The sequence below is a fragment of the Euprymna scolopes genome, chromosome 36 (assembly GCF_053919585.1).
Source record: "Euprymna scolopes isolate OS-2025 chromosome 36, ASM5391958v1, whole genome shotgun sequence".
NCBI lineage: Eukaryota > Metazoa > Mollusca > Cephalopoda > Sepiida > Sepiolidae > Euprymna > Euprymna scolopes.
In genome coordinates, this window is record NC_136517.1 from 57103049 (window position 1) to 57117882 (window position 14834).

Genomic DNA, 14834 nt, shown 5'->3' on the forward strand with positions numbered 1-14834 from the left:
GCAAGAGAGTTATATGCTCAGTCCATCAAGTCCAAAGTAGCTGCTGAGCAGCGGCTTGGTTCCAACCAGTTTTGGCAAACAGCAAACAGAATCCTGAACAGAAGCATATGCTCTATCCCAATGGACCTGGGGTAATCTCGGCAGCATCAGACAAAGCCAAACTCTTTGCCAAGAACTTTGCAGCTAATTTTAACCTTTGCGACCAAGGCTGCCAACCTCCAATATTTCCTCCTGTATCAGAAAACATGCTATGTGATATACAAATATCTGTACATGATGTTTTCAAGCTAATCAAAAACCTTGATTCAAGTAAAGCAACCGGCCCTGACGGTATTCCAATTATAGTACTGAAAAGACTTCAACCAGAACTTGCGTACAAAACTGTTTAAGCGTTGTCTTAAGGAGAATTGCTTCCCATCACCCTGGAAAATCTCATCAGTATGCCTTGTATTTAAGAATTCAGGTGATCGCTCATCTCCCTCACAGTACAGGCCAATAAGTCTCCTGTGTGTCATGAGTAAGTTGCTGGAATCTGTGTTAAATAGAGAAGTAATCAACCATCTCAGCAAAAATAACCTTCTTAGTGATACGCAATATGGTTTCCATTCTGCTAGATCTACAGCAGATGTGCTTAAAGTTATATCTCATAGGATTAGAGAATCTCTTGACGGAGGCTACCTTTCTAGGGCAATTGCTCTTGATATATCAAAGGCCTTTGATAGAGTATGGCATAAAGGTTTACTTCACAAGATCTCCAGCTATGGTATAGCTGGAAATGTCTTCTCAATTATCTAATCATTTCTCTCTGATAGGTTGATGGGCAGAAATTAGTATTAATGCTGGAGTCCCTCAGGGGTCCATCCTGGGTCCAACTCTCTTCCTAGTCTATATTAATTATTTTCCAAATCACATCCTTAGATCATTTGTAGACATCTATGCTGATGACACTACTATCTATGGTAGCACATCTAAGACCGTAAACGACCAAGTTCTCTCTGATTCTCTTTCCTCTGATCTTGAGCAAGTGGTACAGTGGTGAAAGAGGTGGCGTGTTACTTTTAATGCATCTAAAACCAAGCTTTTATTTTTACATCATCAACGCTCTGATCCCCATCTGGCATCAATTGAAATGAATGACTCTCGTCTTCGGGAGGCCTCATGTTTTGACAAGCTTCTGAGCTTGACCTTTACTTCTGATCTTAAATGGAACACATACATTAAATCTATTGACAAGGCCGCTGGAAAAATGGTGGGATCCTTCTATCGATCCAGTAGATATCTCACTGCTGATGCAATTCTCTATCTATATAAGAGCCAGGTACGTCCAAGGATGGAGTACTGCTGCCACATCTTGGTAGGAGCTGCTAGAAAGGTCTTACCCTACCTTGATAGAGTTCAAAATAGACTTCGTAGCCTTGCAGGGGATGTCGTTTTCTCTTCCCTCCAACCTCTTTCTCACAGAAGAGATGTTGCAAGTTTGTCTCTGCTTTATCGTTATTTTCAGGGCAAGTGCTCGGCTGAGCTCCATTCTATGGTCCCCCCTCGCCAAACTTTCACAAGAAACACCCGTCTAGCAGAAAACACTATCACTAATTTCCCCTACTCTTTATTTGTGCCTAAACCTAAACATAGATTCCATGAGCAAAGCTTCTTTCTTAGAACTGCACGCCTATGGAATTGTCTTCCGTTTTTCTGCTTTCCAGCTGACTTGTTTATGTTAGACTTGAAGACAACCATATTGTAATATGGTTGTCTTCAAGTCTAACGTAAACAAGTTTTTGATGAGCCATTCCATATAAGTTAACAAATTTACCGAATCTCCATTACTAACGGTTACTATATTGTCCAATTTCTACTGTACACTTTTAACCCTTATCCTCGAGTGGCCTCTGGGCCTTGATAAATGGTTATGCCTATGTAAAAAAAAAAGCTGACAAATCACATTTCACTTTTGACAAGCCAATTTTCATTTATAATTGTTATATTGTGTTATTGGCAATATGATAATCTACTTAGCTACAATTTATTTACAAAATGGCTTATTCTATCCCTGACAACTGCCAATATGAAAACTTTTTAAATAATCACCTAAAAATAAAACCATTCTAAATCGAAGAATATGATAGGAGTCATCTACTTTAAATTAAAAAATATGCCAAAAAGTAAGTACTTTTCAACTACCTGAGAGTATCCTGTATCTCTACAAGCTGGGCTTGTGCATCTACCTCCAGTCTCTCCCTCTGATGTTCTAACAACTCGTTTCAATTGTACCCCCTCGACGTACATATCCCCGACAAACCTGCTTATCAATAAGATCTCACCCCTTCACTGTTGATGTCCCTAAATGCCAGAAACCTTTCTATTCTAATAGATTCTTTCCTCAAACAGCTAGACTTTGGAATTCCCTTCCTACTGCCTGCTTCCCTGGCTATACTGATATGTAGAAGTTTATATATAACATAAACAAATATCTTGTTAATCTGGCGGTATGCTTTCCAAGGGGTGAACATGAGTAAAAAAAATAAAATAAAATAAACAATAACTTCACTACATCTCAGACAACTCTAGGTAGGTATAATTAGTTTTAAATAAAGAAAAGAAACATTGGATATAAAAAAGAATTGGTCATTAGATTAATTTGTTTTGTCTCTCATGATATCTGTGTTTATCCTTAATTATCCTTTTTGTTTTCAGCTGCAGTTGTTGGGTCTTCAGGCCCACTAACAATTTCAATGATTCGTACAATTATATCTCACCTAACGGATCCAAAAGAACAAGGTAAGTCTTGCATATAAAGAATAAGGTAAGCCTTTCAAATAAAAAACAAGGTAAGCCTCTTATATAAAGAACAAAATAACCAAATGTACAAAGAATAAGGTATGCCTTGCATATAAAGAACAAGGTAAGTTTCTTATACAAAGAACAAGGTAAGTTTTTTATACAAAGAACAAGGTAAACCTCTAATTTTTGCATCCTTGTGCTTGTTTTACAAGTACTTTAATGGAATATGCTCTGAGGAGCTCTTAGGACATGTGGCCCCTCGAGTAATCCAATGAATAGCAAAATTCCATCCCTTCACTGTTGAGGACTCTAGATGCCAAAATCATTCTACTCTAATAGTTTTTTCTCTCAAATGGCTAGACTGGAATTTCCTTCCTGTTTTCTGCTTCCCTGACTGTACATGCAAAAGTTTAAATGTAATGCGAACAGTCATCTCAATTACGATGATTGAACAGGTTTATAGTGCAGAACTTATTAGATTGGAGACTCCTTTTTTGGACTCTGTTTAAGATGGAGAGACAGATGTACCAGCCCAGATATGGCAACAATACTCCATGCATTTGTAGAGATATAGGATACTCTCAGGTGTGAGTAATTTTCTAGTACAGTTAAACTAAATTAGCCTCTTTGGGAATTATGCTCGGGCAACAAGGTGTGAAGGTGCCAATCGACCATACAACCAATAAAGGAGACACGAGGCAAGGAAAGTGACAGAAATAACAAAGAGAGATGACAAACACAGATGGTCGGTTAAAGATGATAAGATATTGTGTTTTATTTTTACTAAGATAAAAAAGTAAAATGTATGGCAATAGATATCAGGATCATTCAGAACGAGGCTGGAGGTTGTTAGCCAGACATCAATGGAGTATTGGACAAGTGCTGAAACTGGTACATGGACGTTAGTGAGCACTAGAAACTGGTAGCTGGGTGTCAGTGGGCACTGGAGCAGTCAACTGTACATCTGTGAGCATTGGTACAGGATGTCAGCGGGCATTGGAACGAGTAGTTGGATATTGATGGGAACCGAAGCCGGTAGCCGGAACATCAAGGGGTGCAGGAGCTGGTAGCTGAAAGCACTGGAGCTATAGGAATGACCTGAAGTCGCTGGAAACTACAAAAGTGAACTACAGGAGTGAGCTGTTGTTGATGAAAGCTGCAGGTTAGCTGGAGGCACTGCAGGAGTGAACTGGAGTTGCTAGAAGTTGCAGGAGTGAGCTGGAGCACGAGATGCAGCAGGAGTCGCTGGCCGTAAAAAGAGAGTCTCAGAAGGCAGGCAGTTGCAGAGAGTGAAGTGGGTATCACATTAAGGTGGTGGGCTGAAAGTTAACCCTTAAAAGGGCTGTTTGAACTACTGCTGCTACTGCTACTGAGTGTGAGAAGACGCTTGTTTCATGGAAAGTTATTCATGCTACAATCGACTGGCTTGATAAACAAATAAATTAATTTCACAGGATATTATTTACAGTCAAAATTGTCTTTTTGTTGTTTTTTAACTGTATTTATTTTAATCTAGGTTCAAAATAATATGCCTTTGTTTTTGTTTAGTTTGTGAAAAATTAAGTTTTTGAGTTTTTCCTTTGCTGTTTGAAAACGGTCTTTGCTATTTTTAGCACACATGTTCATGATGTATTTCTAGAAGTGCCAGTTTTCTGCCGACGACATATATAGGATTGTTTCGATCCAATGTAAACAAAAAAACAATAACATGAGACCGTGACAAGAGAACCCTGAAAGCAACATTCCTGTCACTGTCTGCTGGGCACTAAATCAACTATTTTTGCTCAAAGATAACTGCTAACAGACTTTCGACAATCCAAAGAACTTTCTATATTTCCTTTCTTCACTTTGACACAGTCCAACTTTCTTCCACTTTTACTAAAGAGATAATGTCGGGTCATCAGGAGAGAATGTGTATCGTTTCACGGCCTTTGGCTCAACTTTCTTTTAACTCTTCATTATCCTCACTCAGACACTGTCCAACATTCTTCACCAAACGGTGTAGGTAAGCTTATTGATTAAACTCGTTCGTTGTTGTTATAAAGAAGGTTTAGATCTTTTTATTTTTCCTTTTATGCAACGATTTTCGATTTTCGTTACTTACTATTTATATACAGGGAATCAACATGAAAACAACACAGAACAAAAACACAGGCCTTCTGAGGAACGAAAGGCCAAACAACGCAAAACAAAGAAACCTTCATAAAGTCTGACAACAAACAACGGACAAAGTTAGAACACCCCCTCCCCATACACGCCACACACACACACAAAAAAACTTCTTCAAGTTTATGACCGCACACTTTCGTTGTCTTCCAAATAGAATCAAAATCTTGGAAGGACATTGCTCATTCTTCAAACTCCATCCTCCATTTTCTTTTTTCTCCCACTTAGATCCCACTCCATTTAGAGATTGACTTGGTTGTTTCCGGTTCTGAACAAACAGGAAAACAGTGGGTGGTCTATTATTTAAAAAAGGTTGGGAATGTCTTACTAACCGAATTATTTTTATTTTTTTTTTTTGTATCTTGTTTCCCCACTCCCCATTTTATTCCAATGAAACTTTTGCATATCAATATATTTATGTAAAAATAAAATTTCCAATCAATTTTGGGATATATTAAGTAGGACGCCCCCTAGAGTAAATGTGGTATTGTGGTGATTGAGATGATTCTAGTTAAAAGTAGGATAGTCATTTTTATCACTATAGACCAAGCATGACCAACGACACCCATTTTCACAACACTTTTGATGGCTTTGTGCTTAATTTGTTTTAAATGAAAATTTTAAAAATATTTTCTGCGAATAAATAATTCAAAGTGTAGGATCTGTTTTGTCAATGGACAAAAGAAATCCTTCTTGACCAGAGAAATTTTTATTTTTGTTCTATTCAGAGTGTCCATTTTTTGGGGTGTTTGATATCCTCCACATAAAAAATTAAATTAAAAAAAAACGATCTCGTGTCTACATCTGCCCTCGTGGGGGGGGGCAAGTAAATAGAGACTTTATTGATTGGTTTCTGTTGTTTTGAAAATTTAAAGTTGAGGCTTTTATTTTTTAGGTGCTGCTTTTGCTGGTCTAGGCACCATGGAAGGTTTGAGTGGCATGACCAGTTCTGCGTTGTTGACCACAATCTATGCCAGCACACTTTCATGGATGAAAGGCTTTGTATTCGTCGTTTCCTCTCTATTTTTTATCCTACCAGTCATATTGATGTCGTAAGTTGTCCTTTCTCTCATTCATACCTTGATTACATGAAACCGATCATAAATTAGAATATTTACCATTTCATTTTTCCTTGGTCTTAGTTTCACACATGTGAGGAATATAAACAAGGGGCGTTCCGAAAGTAATGCCTCATATTTTTTATCCCACTCAGATGGATCAGAAGGTATTGCAAATTGCATTGTTATGATGACTAAAGTTCATGACCTGAAAGTTTCATCTCTCTGTTGCAAATATTAACGATGTGAGACTCTAAGAAAGCAACCCCTGTCATGGATGTGTATTTGGAGCAGAGAATGAGTCATTGAATTCCTGGCAAAAGTGCATTGAGAATGGTGATGACTATGTAGAAAAATAAATTCTAGAGCACAAAAGATGTCTCGTTTTAATGGTACCACTCTTGTGTTCGTATCTTCATGATTCTTTGACTTATTTATTTAAAATAAAAATGAGGGGATTTACTTTTGGAATGACCTTCATATGACAAAGTACACTCCAGATGCCCATGCACAGCCACCGCTCATCCCTGGCAAAAGTGCATTGAGAATAGTAGTAACTATGTAGAAAAATAGATTCTGGGGAACAAAAGGTGGCTCATTTTTATGGTACCACTCTCTTCTTTGTAGCTCTTCAACTTTTTTAGTTAAAAAATAGGAGACTTTACTTTTGGAATGACCCTCGTATTACTATCACATGCTGAGAAGAGTAACTTGGTCTGTCTGTATCATTGGTACATTTTCTGAGCAGCTGTTACGTCCTGGCCACGGCAACTAGCTCCCCACTTGGTAAACAATATAAGAATAGGCACATTCTCTTTTGATTAAGGGGTTGATATGACGTCTGTTACGTTTGCTGGTGGGTCTTGTGAGGAGTTTTTGGCGTCATTAGGCATCATTAATTCTCAGGAGAGAATTAATTACTTGAGCAGAGATTTTTAGTGCTGGAATTGAGCACTGTATAAAATAAGCAAACAACGCATGTTTTTGTAAAAATATAATATTTATTTTTACATTTGAAGAAGCATTTGAGAGTTGAGCTGAGTTTACTGTCTGTGATTTTTAGACATTCTTCACTCTTAAATTTATATAAACAGTTATCAGATCCAGGTAAATCTGCTTTAATTGACAGTAGCCATGTTTAAATAACACGTTTTAAACTATACTTGTCTCCGTTCGGGTACAATGGAAGTCGAGCATAAGGCTTTTTAAATGTGGGAAGCACTAGATTCACACAAAATGGCATTTTTCTATGTGCCAAAGGGTTATTCATTCTGTATTAGTGTTGGTAATACAAACGTGTTTCTTTATTGTTTTATCAACAAATATTACATATGCATAGAAAAGTAAAGACGTAGAATAGGAATGACATTTAATTTATTAATGGTTTGTCTGGAGCAAACATTAAAAAAACAGTAAGAAGGCATCTATTACACAAACAATGAAAATAACTCTAGAATTTTTCAGTATTGGAATTGACCCACGTAAAAAAAATGACCTTGTATCTAACATTAGTCTTGTGGAGACGCAAGTAAATAAGGATTTTGTTAAGTGTTTTGATATTTTGCTATCTCTGCTGAGCGTGTTTCTACTGTTTTTTATCAGAAAGCAAAGGAAAATTCAGAAGCAGTGAAAGATCAGTAGCATTTAATTTATTAACAATTTGTCTAGGAAAAACATTAAAAGACAGTAAGAAGAAATGTAATTTACGAAGGTGCACAACAGAAATAACAATAATAATATGAGTCCTAAATAAGAGTACAGTTGTTTTCCTAATAATAATAAATGCACAAATTAATTGTTAAAGTTCCCAATGATATTTGATATTTCATTTTATCATTTTTAGCTGCTCATGTGTAAGGATACAGAATTCTTTGTATATACACGTATATATATATTATATATCCTCAGAAAGTTAAAATTCTTTTGTAAAAGGAGTTGTGTGTTGAAAAGAAACGTCTGCAACAAGGAAAACTTTGCCGAAGTGTTGCAGGCGTTTCTTTTTTCTTTTCTTCTCTGAGGAAGAGATTCTACTCTCGAAAATTAGGGATATCAACACCTAAAACCTTGTACGACAAAATATGTTGGTAAATAAACGTAATATAATTGAAAATTATTGAAAATTCTTTCCTATATTGTCATTGTTCTTTTATATACTAACTCGGGTCCACAGTGTCCATAAACTGCACTGATATAGCCTTCAAACACAACTTCTTTTACACTATGTGCAATGCTTCAAACAAAGTAAAACATCCTTGTCTTTTTACTTTACAGCATTGTTCATCACGTGAACAAAAAAGAAAAAGCTAAAGAAACATGTGAACTTACTTTTAAGAAAAATGCAAATGAAAACTCGGCTAAAGAAAACCAACAAATTGAATGCCTTGGAATTAAAAATAAAGCCTTCATCCCAGAGGAAAACACAGGATAAAAAAACTTTTCTTTCTTTTTTATTTATTTATTATTATTTTTTTTTTTTTGAATGTCTTATAAACTTTGTTTTGAAAGAATTAAAGATAAAATTGTTTTTTTTGTTTGTTTTTTTTAATGTTAAAAAGTGTTCTTAGATATTCTGCAATCAAGTAAATTTGAAGATAGATGTTTTGATATGTTTAGATAGATGTTGGATATGAACGAGTGTTTGAGCATGACCTTCGTTAAGCAGGCCTGTTTGAACCAAAATGAGGACATACACTTTGGTACAATTTGTTCTTAGTAATATTATCATTTTTCTTACCACATTATTTGATAGTGAATTTAAAGTGCTCCAGACAAACATTCTTTCTATTTTTTTTATCTTTTCAATATTTTGATCCTGATCATGAAAGTCAACAGGAAAAAATATTAGAGAACTTTTATTTAATTAGCAATTCATTTCAGGAATTTCAAAGTCCTGTTGGGCGAAAGTAAACATCAAGCACAACAGGAAAAAAAAACAATGGAAGGGCCTTCTCTTTACAAAGGTCACGGTTTAATTGACGTCAAATACAGTGTAATGCTAAATTTGTTCCGTTCAACTGTAACATAACTGAGCTGCGAAAAATACACTTTGTTCAAAAATAAAATAAAATAATGGATGATGCGATTCTGCAGATACAAAATGATCTGAGAAAGAATCATGAGGATCAATGACACTAACATGCTGGAAATTAAAAAATGGGTGATGTAAATGTTGCTCTTTAGATCAAAGGGTTGATATGACGTCTGTTGATACTGAGGTTTTGGCGTCATTAGGCATCATTAATTCTCTCCTGAGAATTAATGATCAGGGCAAGGATTTTGGTGTTGGAGTTGAATGCTGTATAAAATAAATGAAGAACACATGTTTTTATAAAAATATAGTTTTTATTTTTACATTTCAAGAAACATTTGGAGAACTCAAGAGTTGAGCTGGCATGTGACTGTCCCTGGCATATTGTACTTCTCAACTTTTTCGATCGACTCGAACAGAATCTAAGATCCAACTGATTATCTCTTTCTCTTGTTGGTCCTGGATATGACCTTAAACTAAATCCGATGGTGAGGCCCCAGCTTGCGGGCTTTGGGGAGTGTGGAGCACCCCGTTAATTGCTATTGCTCTCAGGTCCACTCTGGCCCAGAGTGGCAGTACCTGTTAGGGTCCTAACTATGGATTAAATAGAAACCAACTTAAAAAAAAAAACGAATATATTCTATTAAAAAACTTTTCTTCAAAATAACTGGATTTGACATTAAATAACCTGAAAAAGGTTGATATGCCATAAACCAAAATTAACCAACGAAACAACTTTCTCTTGTTATGGTGAAAGCAAGAAAGAAAGAAGAGAGAGAGAGAGAGAGAGAGAGAGAGAGAGAGAGAGAGAGAGGCATATCAAAATAAAGAGACTGAGATATTGTTATTTTGCAAAACTGAAAACAAAAATCAGGTAACATAAATGTTGCCATGGTATTTAAAGCTTAAACTTGTGACAAACTGGTGTAAATTCTGTTTAAATCTTAAGCATAACAGACTAGCAAAACTAACAAAAACGCTATTTCAAATATGTCTGACACAAATGATATTTCAAACATACATAATTCTAACAGAGCATGAACGCAGATATGCAAATGCCAAGCCGTGTGTGAAGAAAAACTCCCTCTGTCTGTTCTACAAGTATTTTAATGGTGAATGCTCTGACGAACTGAAAGCACTTGTGCCTCCTCGATGTAAATACCCCAGACAAACCTGACAAGCAACTAAATCCCACCCCTACACAGATGCAAGAGAGCTTTCTACTCCAGTAGTTTCTTCCCCAGAACAGCTAGACTTTGGAATTTCCTTCCGAGTCCCTGCTTCCCCAAATTTACTGACATGCAGAAGTTCAAGTGTAACGTGAACCGACATCTTGCTGCCCAACTCCCTACATAGTACATCAGTAGCTTATATCCCTGATAGTAGCCCCCTACACTAAAGTGGCAATGTGCCTTGTTTGGGGTGAAAATGTAATGAAAAAAATAATAATAATAAACACTATAAAAAGAACGTGTGCACAGACCAACGAATGTTCAGCACGTTCTAGAGCACTCCAAGAGCACATTCGAAATGACAGAGGTCAGAGAGAAGGAGTACGATCATGGTTTATTCGGGAAAGAATCTGGAAATAAATGTTGTTACAACACGAAAAATTGAATTCTTATTATTTATTTATTTGTAGACTTCATTGCTGTTTCACCACGTTTCATATAAATAATAAAAAATACACAATTTACTAATCTCAAAGGATTGCAATAAAAAAAAATAATATACAAAAAAGTGAGTCGAGTTATTACTTGTCTTATGTTCCTTGTGATGTACTCTACTACAACGTGTTGGGACTACATTTGTAAATGTGTGTAACGTTACAAAATGATGTAATTGTCTACTTAAAACATAAATGTAACAGACAAAAAATTCTATTTCACATTCAAGCAAAACGTTGCTGGAATAAAAGTGCCAAATGTTATTCGAAAGAAATCATTACACGTATTTATCTTTTTAAATGAAACCTTTTATTTTTTAGGGAGGACACTAATAACATATAGTCTTGTACGTTTCTCCAGTTCTCTTGAATACTATCCCAGTCTAACAATACTGGCAATTGCTTTGTCTTTACAGATGCTAGCCTACCAACCTCATCACAGTTTTCAGGTTAATCGTTAGCGGCACTCAAACCCTGTCTGTGGGCCCGAAGATGACTTTTCAGGCCAGCATTTGACTTGCACAGTCTGCCACACATATGGCAGCTAAAGTTGTGTGTTGAAACTTGTTTCACTTCTGCCTCTAGTTTTTTGCTCCCTCTGCTCATGGTATGTGTTTTTTTTTGTGGTTAATGTAAGCTGCTTTTGAGAGGAAAACACAATTACAAGCCTCAAACTTCCAACTGTTCAATTCAATGGGCAAAACCGACATATTGCCTTTCTCTTGAGTTCAGCATGATCGATTCTTTCCCTCGCAAAACTTTCAGATCCCCCTCTAATTTGTCTCCTCCACTCAGGGCGGCATTTTGCCAGGGTCTCCTAGTTCTGAACAGGAATCTTGAAAGCTTTAAGATCAACTTTTATATAATCCTTGAAGCAATTCTTTGGTCGATGTTGAGGACGTTTCCCAGTCTTAAGCTCGCCATAAAACAGCTGCTTAGGCAGCTTCACATCCCTACCATGTGATCTACCAAGTGCAACCGGTACCTCATCACCATTGCTTCGATGCTCAAACACTTAGACTTCCAAGAATAGCCATGTCAGGTGTCAGTGACTGCCATTTCACATTTAGAATTCGCCTGGGGCATTTCTGATAGAATCTCTCGAGTTGCTTCAAGGTCCGATGTTGTATTGTCCAACATTCAGATGAGATAAGTAAAACAGAAAGTACACAGGTCGAGTAAACACTGATCTTGGTTTTGACAGAGATGCCACGATCACACCACAGCCGCTTTTCTAGTGTTCTGAATACCATCTCTGGAGAGTGTGCTACCTAAGTACACAAATGTGTCCACAACATCTAGCCTACTTTCTCCCACCACTCTCATCTTCTTAATGCTGATAGTTAAGCCAAAGGCGTTACATGCTGCTGAAAAACAATTCACTATTTTGCATATCGCGCTCCAAGTGAGACACAAAATCAGCATCATAAGCATAGAGTAATTTCCTAACAAGACCTCCGAAGGTTTATGACTTGGCATTAAATCTTCTTAGATTAAATACTTTGCCAATAGTCCTAAAGCAGAGAAAGACATCTTTATCGCAATCCTTAAATACGTATGCAAGAAACACTGCAAAGTAAATTGAAAACAGAGTTGGAGCCAGAATATCTCCCTGTTTCATACTGTTGTCAATGGCAAACTCCCCAGATAATTGCGTGTTGAATGCAACACAAGCCTACATATTTCGGTGAAGTTCTTGAAACATCCTGACAAAGGTAGGAGGACATCCAATCTTCAGCACCCATGATGACCTGGTGCTCTTAGACAGAAGAATAGTCGTTCCAAAAGGTCAACGAGGAAATATACTGCGCTGCCTGCATTCAGCACATCAGGACATAACTGGAATGAAAGCCCGAGCAAACGAATCCATATATTGGCCTGGAATGAATGCCTCCATCCGCAATACCAGGGAGAACTGCATGACTTGTACAAGGATCGCACCGAGCCAGCCCCGGGAACCAATTACACTGACATTGTCCCCAGAGTGGCCGTTCCAACAGATTGTCATGGATTGTTCCACGTTGGTGACCACAGATACCTTGTTTGCACTGACAGATTAACTGGCTGGCTCATCTTGTACCACCTAAGCCAAGGGCAGGCAACCGCCTCTCGGCTCATCTAAATCTGTCGGGAGATATTTCAAGCATATGGTTCCCCAGAACTCAGCAGTGATGGTGGCCCGCCGTTCACATCCCTCCCATTCAAGCAGTTTCTAGAGAAATGGTCTGTAAAGCACAGGTTATCATCTGTGGCCTATCCACAATCCAATGGTCAAGCGGAGCTAGCTGTCAAAACAGCCAAGAGGGTTGTAGATGGCAACACAGTACCACACAGTACCACAAGGGTCCTTAGATAATGACAAGGCTGCCAGGGCCATCCTACAATACAGAAATACCCCTAAACAGAGTATCGGCCTATCCCCAGCACAACATCTTCATTGGATTAGCTGGCTCACCCTAGCAATATTCTACATGGCGCTGCGAACAATGGAACCTGAGGATTGGGAAGACTTCTTTCACAAAGCTGGGATTACAGCTGAGTCTGCCAAAATCTATGCCACCACATTTGCCAGAGAAAGACTCACCACAGATCACCTACACATGATGGACAGATCCCTGTTAAAGGAATTAGGCATCACTACTATGGGTGAAGCAATGCGAATCCTCGAAAAAGCCAAGGACCCCCCCCCTCACAGACTGCCTATGCTAAGGCACCAACCGCCAAACTCCCTCAGCTCCATTCCAACATGACACCCCAACAGTTTAGGAAATTCCGAATCGATTGGGAGGTATTTACTAAAATTACTGACATGCCAAAACACCAGGCCAATATTCAATTGTACAATTGTGCAGATGAATCGGTCCAAAATGCAATCATAAACACTTACCCGAAATTTTTTACCACTGATCCAGACAGATTATTGAACACGATCGAGGCCCTGGTAACCCAGAAAGCAAACCCAATGGTACACCGTATCACATTTGCATCAATGTCCCAGACTGAGAGTGAATCAATCCAGCAGTACCTGGTTCGTCTCAGGGCGACAGCACTGGATTGTGACTTCTCTTGCCCCTGCTGCAGCTATGACCTATCCGACGTTTACATAAAAGACCAGATAATAAGGGGAATAGCAAATGACGCACTCCAGACGGACCTACTGGCTAAAGCCGGCTCACTGAAATCACTTGAGCAGAATATCTGCCATGCCGAGGCATTTGAGTCTGCACTATGGGACCAGACTACAATGAGCAACATGTTGGACATATCTGCCTTCCGGATGTCTATATATCGAAAACAGAGAAGTGCCATGTCCCCACTAAAAGGAGCCCAGACTCGCGTTAGCCCCCCCCCCCCTCAAATTGGGGGTCAACACCCCATTGCAGCAGTTGTGGAAACAGTCAACATGGCACCCCGGGGATGAAACCTCGCCACCTATCTTGCCCAGCATGGGGCCAAACATGCAGCACTTGCGGAAGATCAAACCACTTTGCCCGAGTGTGCCGGTCGATCAAACGCTGCAGAGCTGCTGTCAAAAGCGCCGAACTTGACGAGGCAGCAATGGCCAGCCTGATCGCCCACATTACATTTGATCAGGCAACAAACAAGTACTCGTCCACACCAATAGAGCAAGTTACCGAAATAAAGGCAATGGTAACCCTATTTTCACCCAATCCGGACCCAAGGAAGAGAAACAACATCCCTGAAAATAATAGCTCCAACATGATGATATTCCCTGACAGCGGTGCCACTATATGTCTGGGTGGCACAATACACTTGAGACACATGGGCTTTACCATAGACAACCTGATCCCATCGAGGAAAGTTGTTCAAACAGTCAGGAATTCCACTCTTGAATGTCAGGGTTGGTTGCCGGTGACGTTTAGTGTGGGGACACACACAACCAAACAAGCCCTCTACATTTGTGAAAGGATAAAACGGCTTTATTTCAGCAAGGCGGCCTGCATTGATGTTGGGATATTACATAAGGAATTCCCAAACCCATCGATGGCTATGCAGTCGTTAGAAGTCGAAAATAAAGTGCAGGATACAGAAAACAGGGTCAAACCCCTACCGACGCGTCCAGACAGCCTCCCTTTCCCTGCCACCAAAGCCAACATCGGCAAATTAAAAGACT

General features: G+C 38.5%; 1 protein-coding gene across 1 annotated transcript; it reads left to right on the forward strand.

Annotated features, from left to right (window-relative positions):
• The first annotated feature begins 2403 nt into the window (after positions 1 to 2403).
• Positions 2404 to 8798, forward strand: LOC145260224 (lysosomal proton-coupled steroid conjugate and bile acid symporter SLC46A3-like). Its single transcript, XM_080118048.1, has 3 exons — positions 2404 to 2778; positions 5843 to 5999; positions 8277 to 8798. Exons 1-3 carry the CDS (start codon positions 2733 to 2735, stop codon positions 8431 to 8433), a joined length of 360 nt encoding a protein of 119 aa, XP_079974174.1. The 5' UTR covers positions 2404 to 2732; the 3' UTR covers positions 8434 to 8798.
• The last annotated feature ends 6036 nt before the right edge of the window (positions 8799 to 14834 follow it).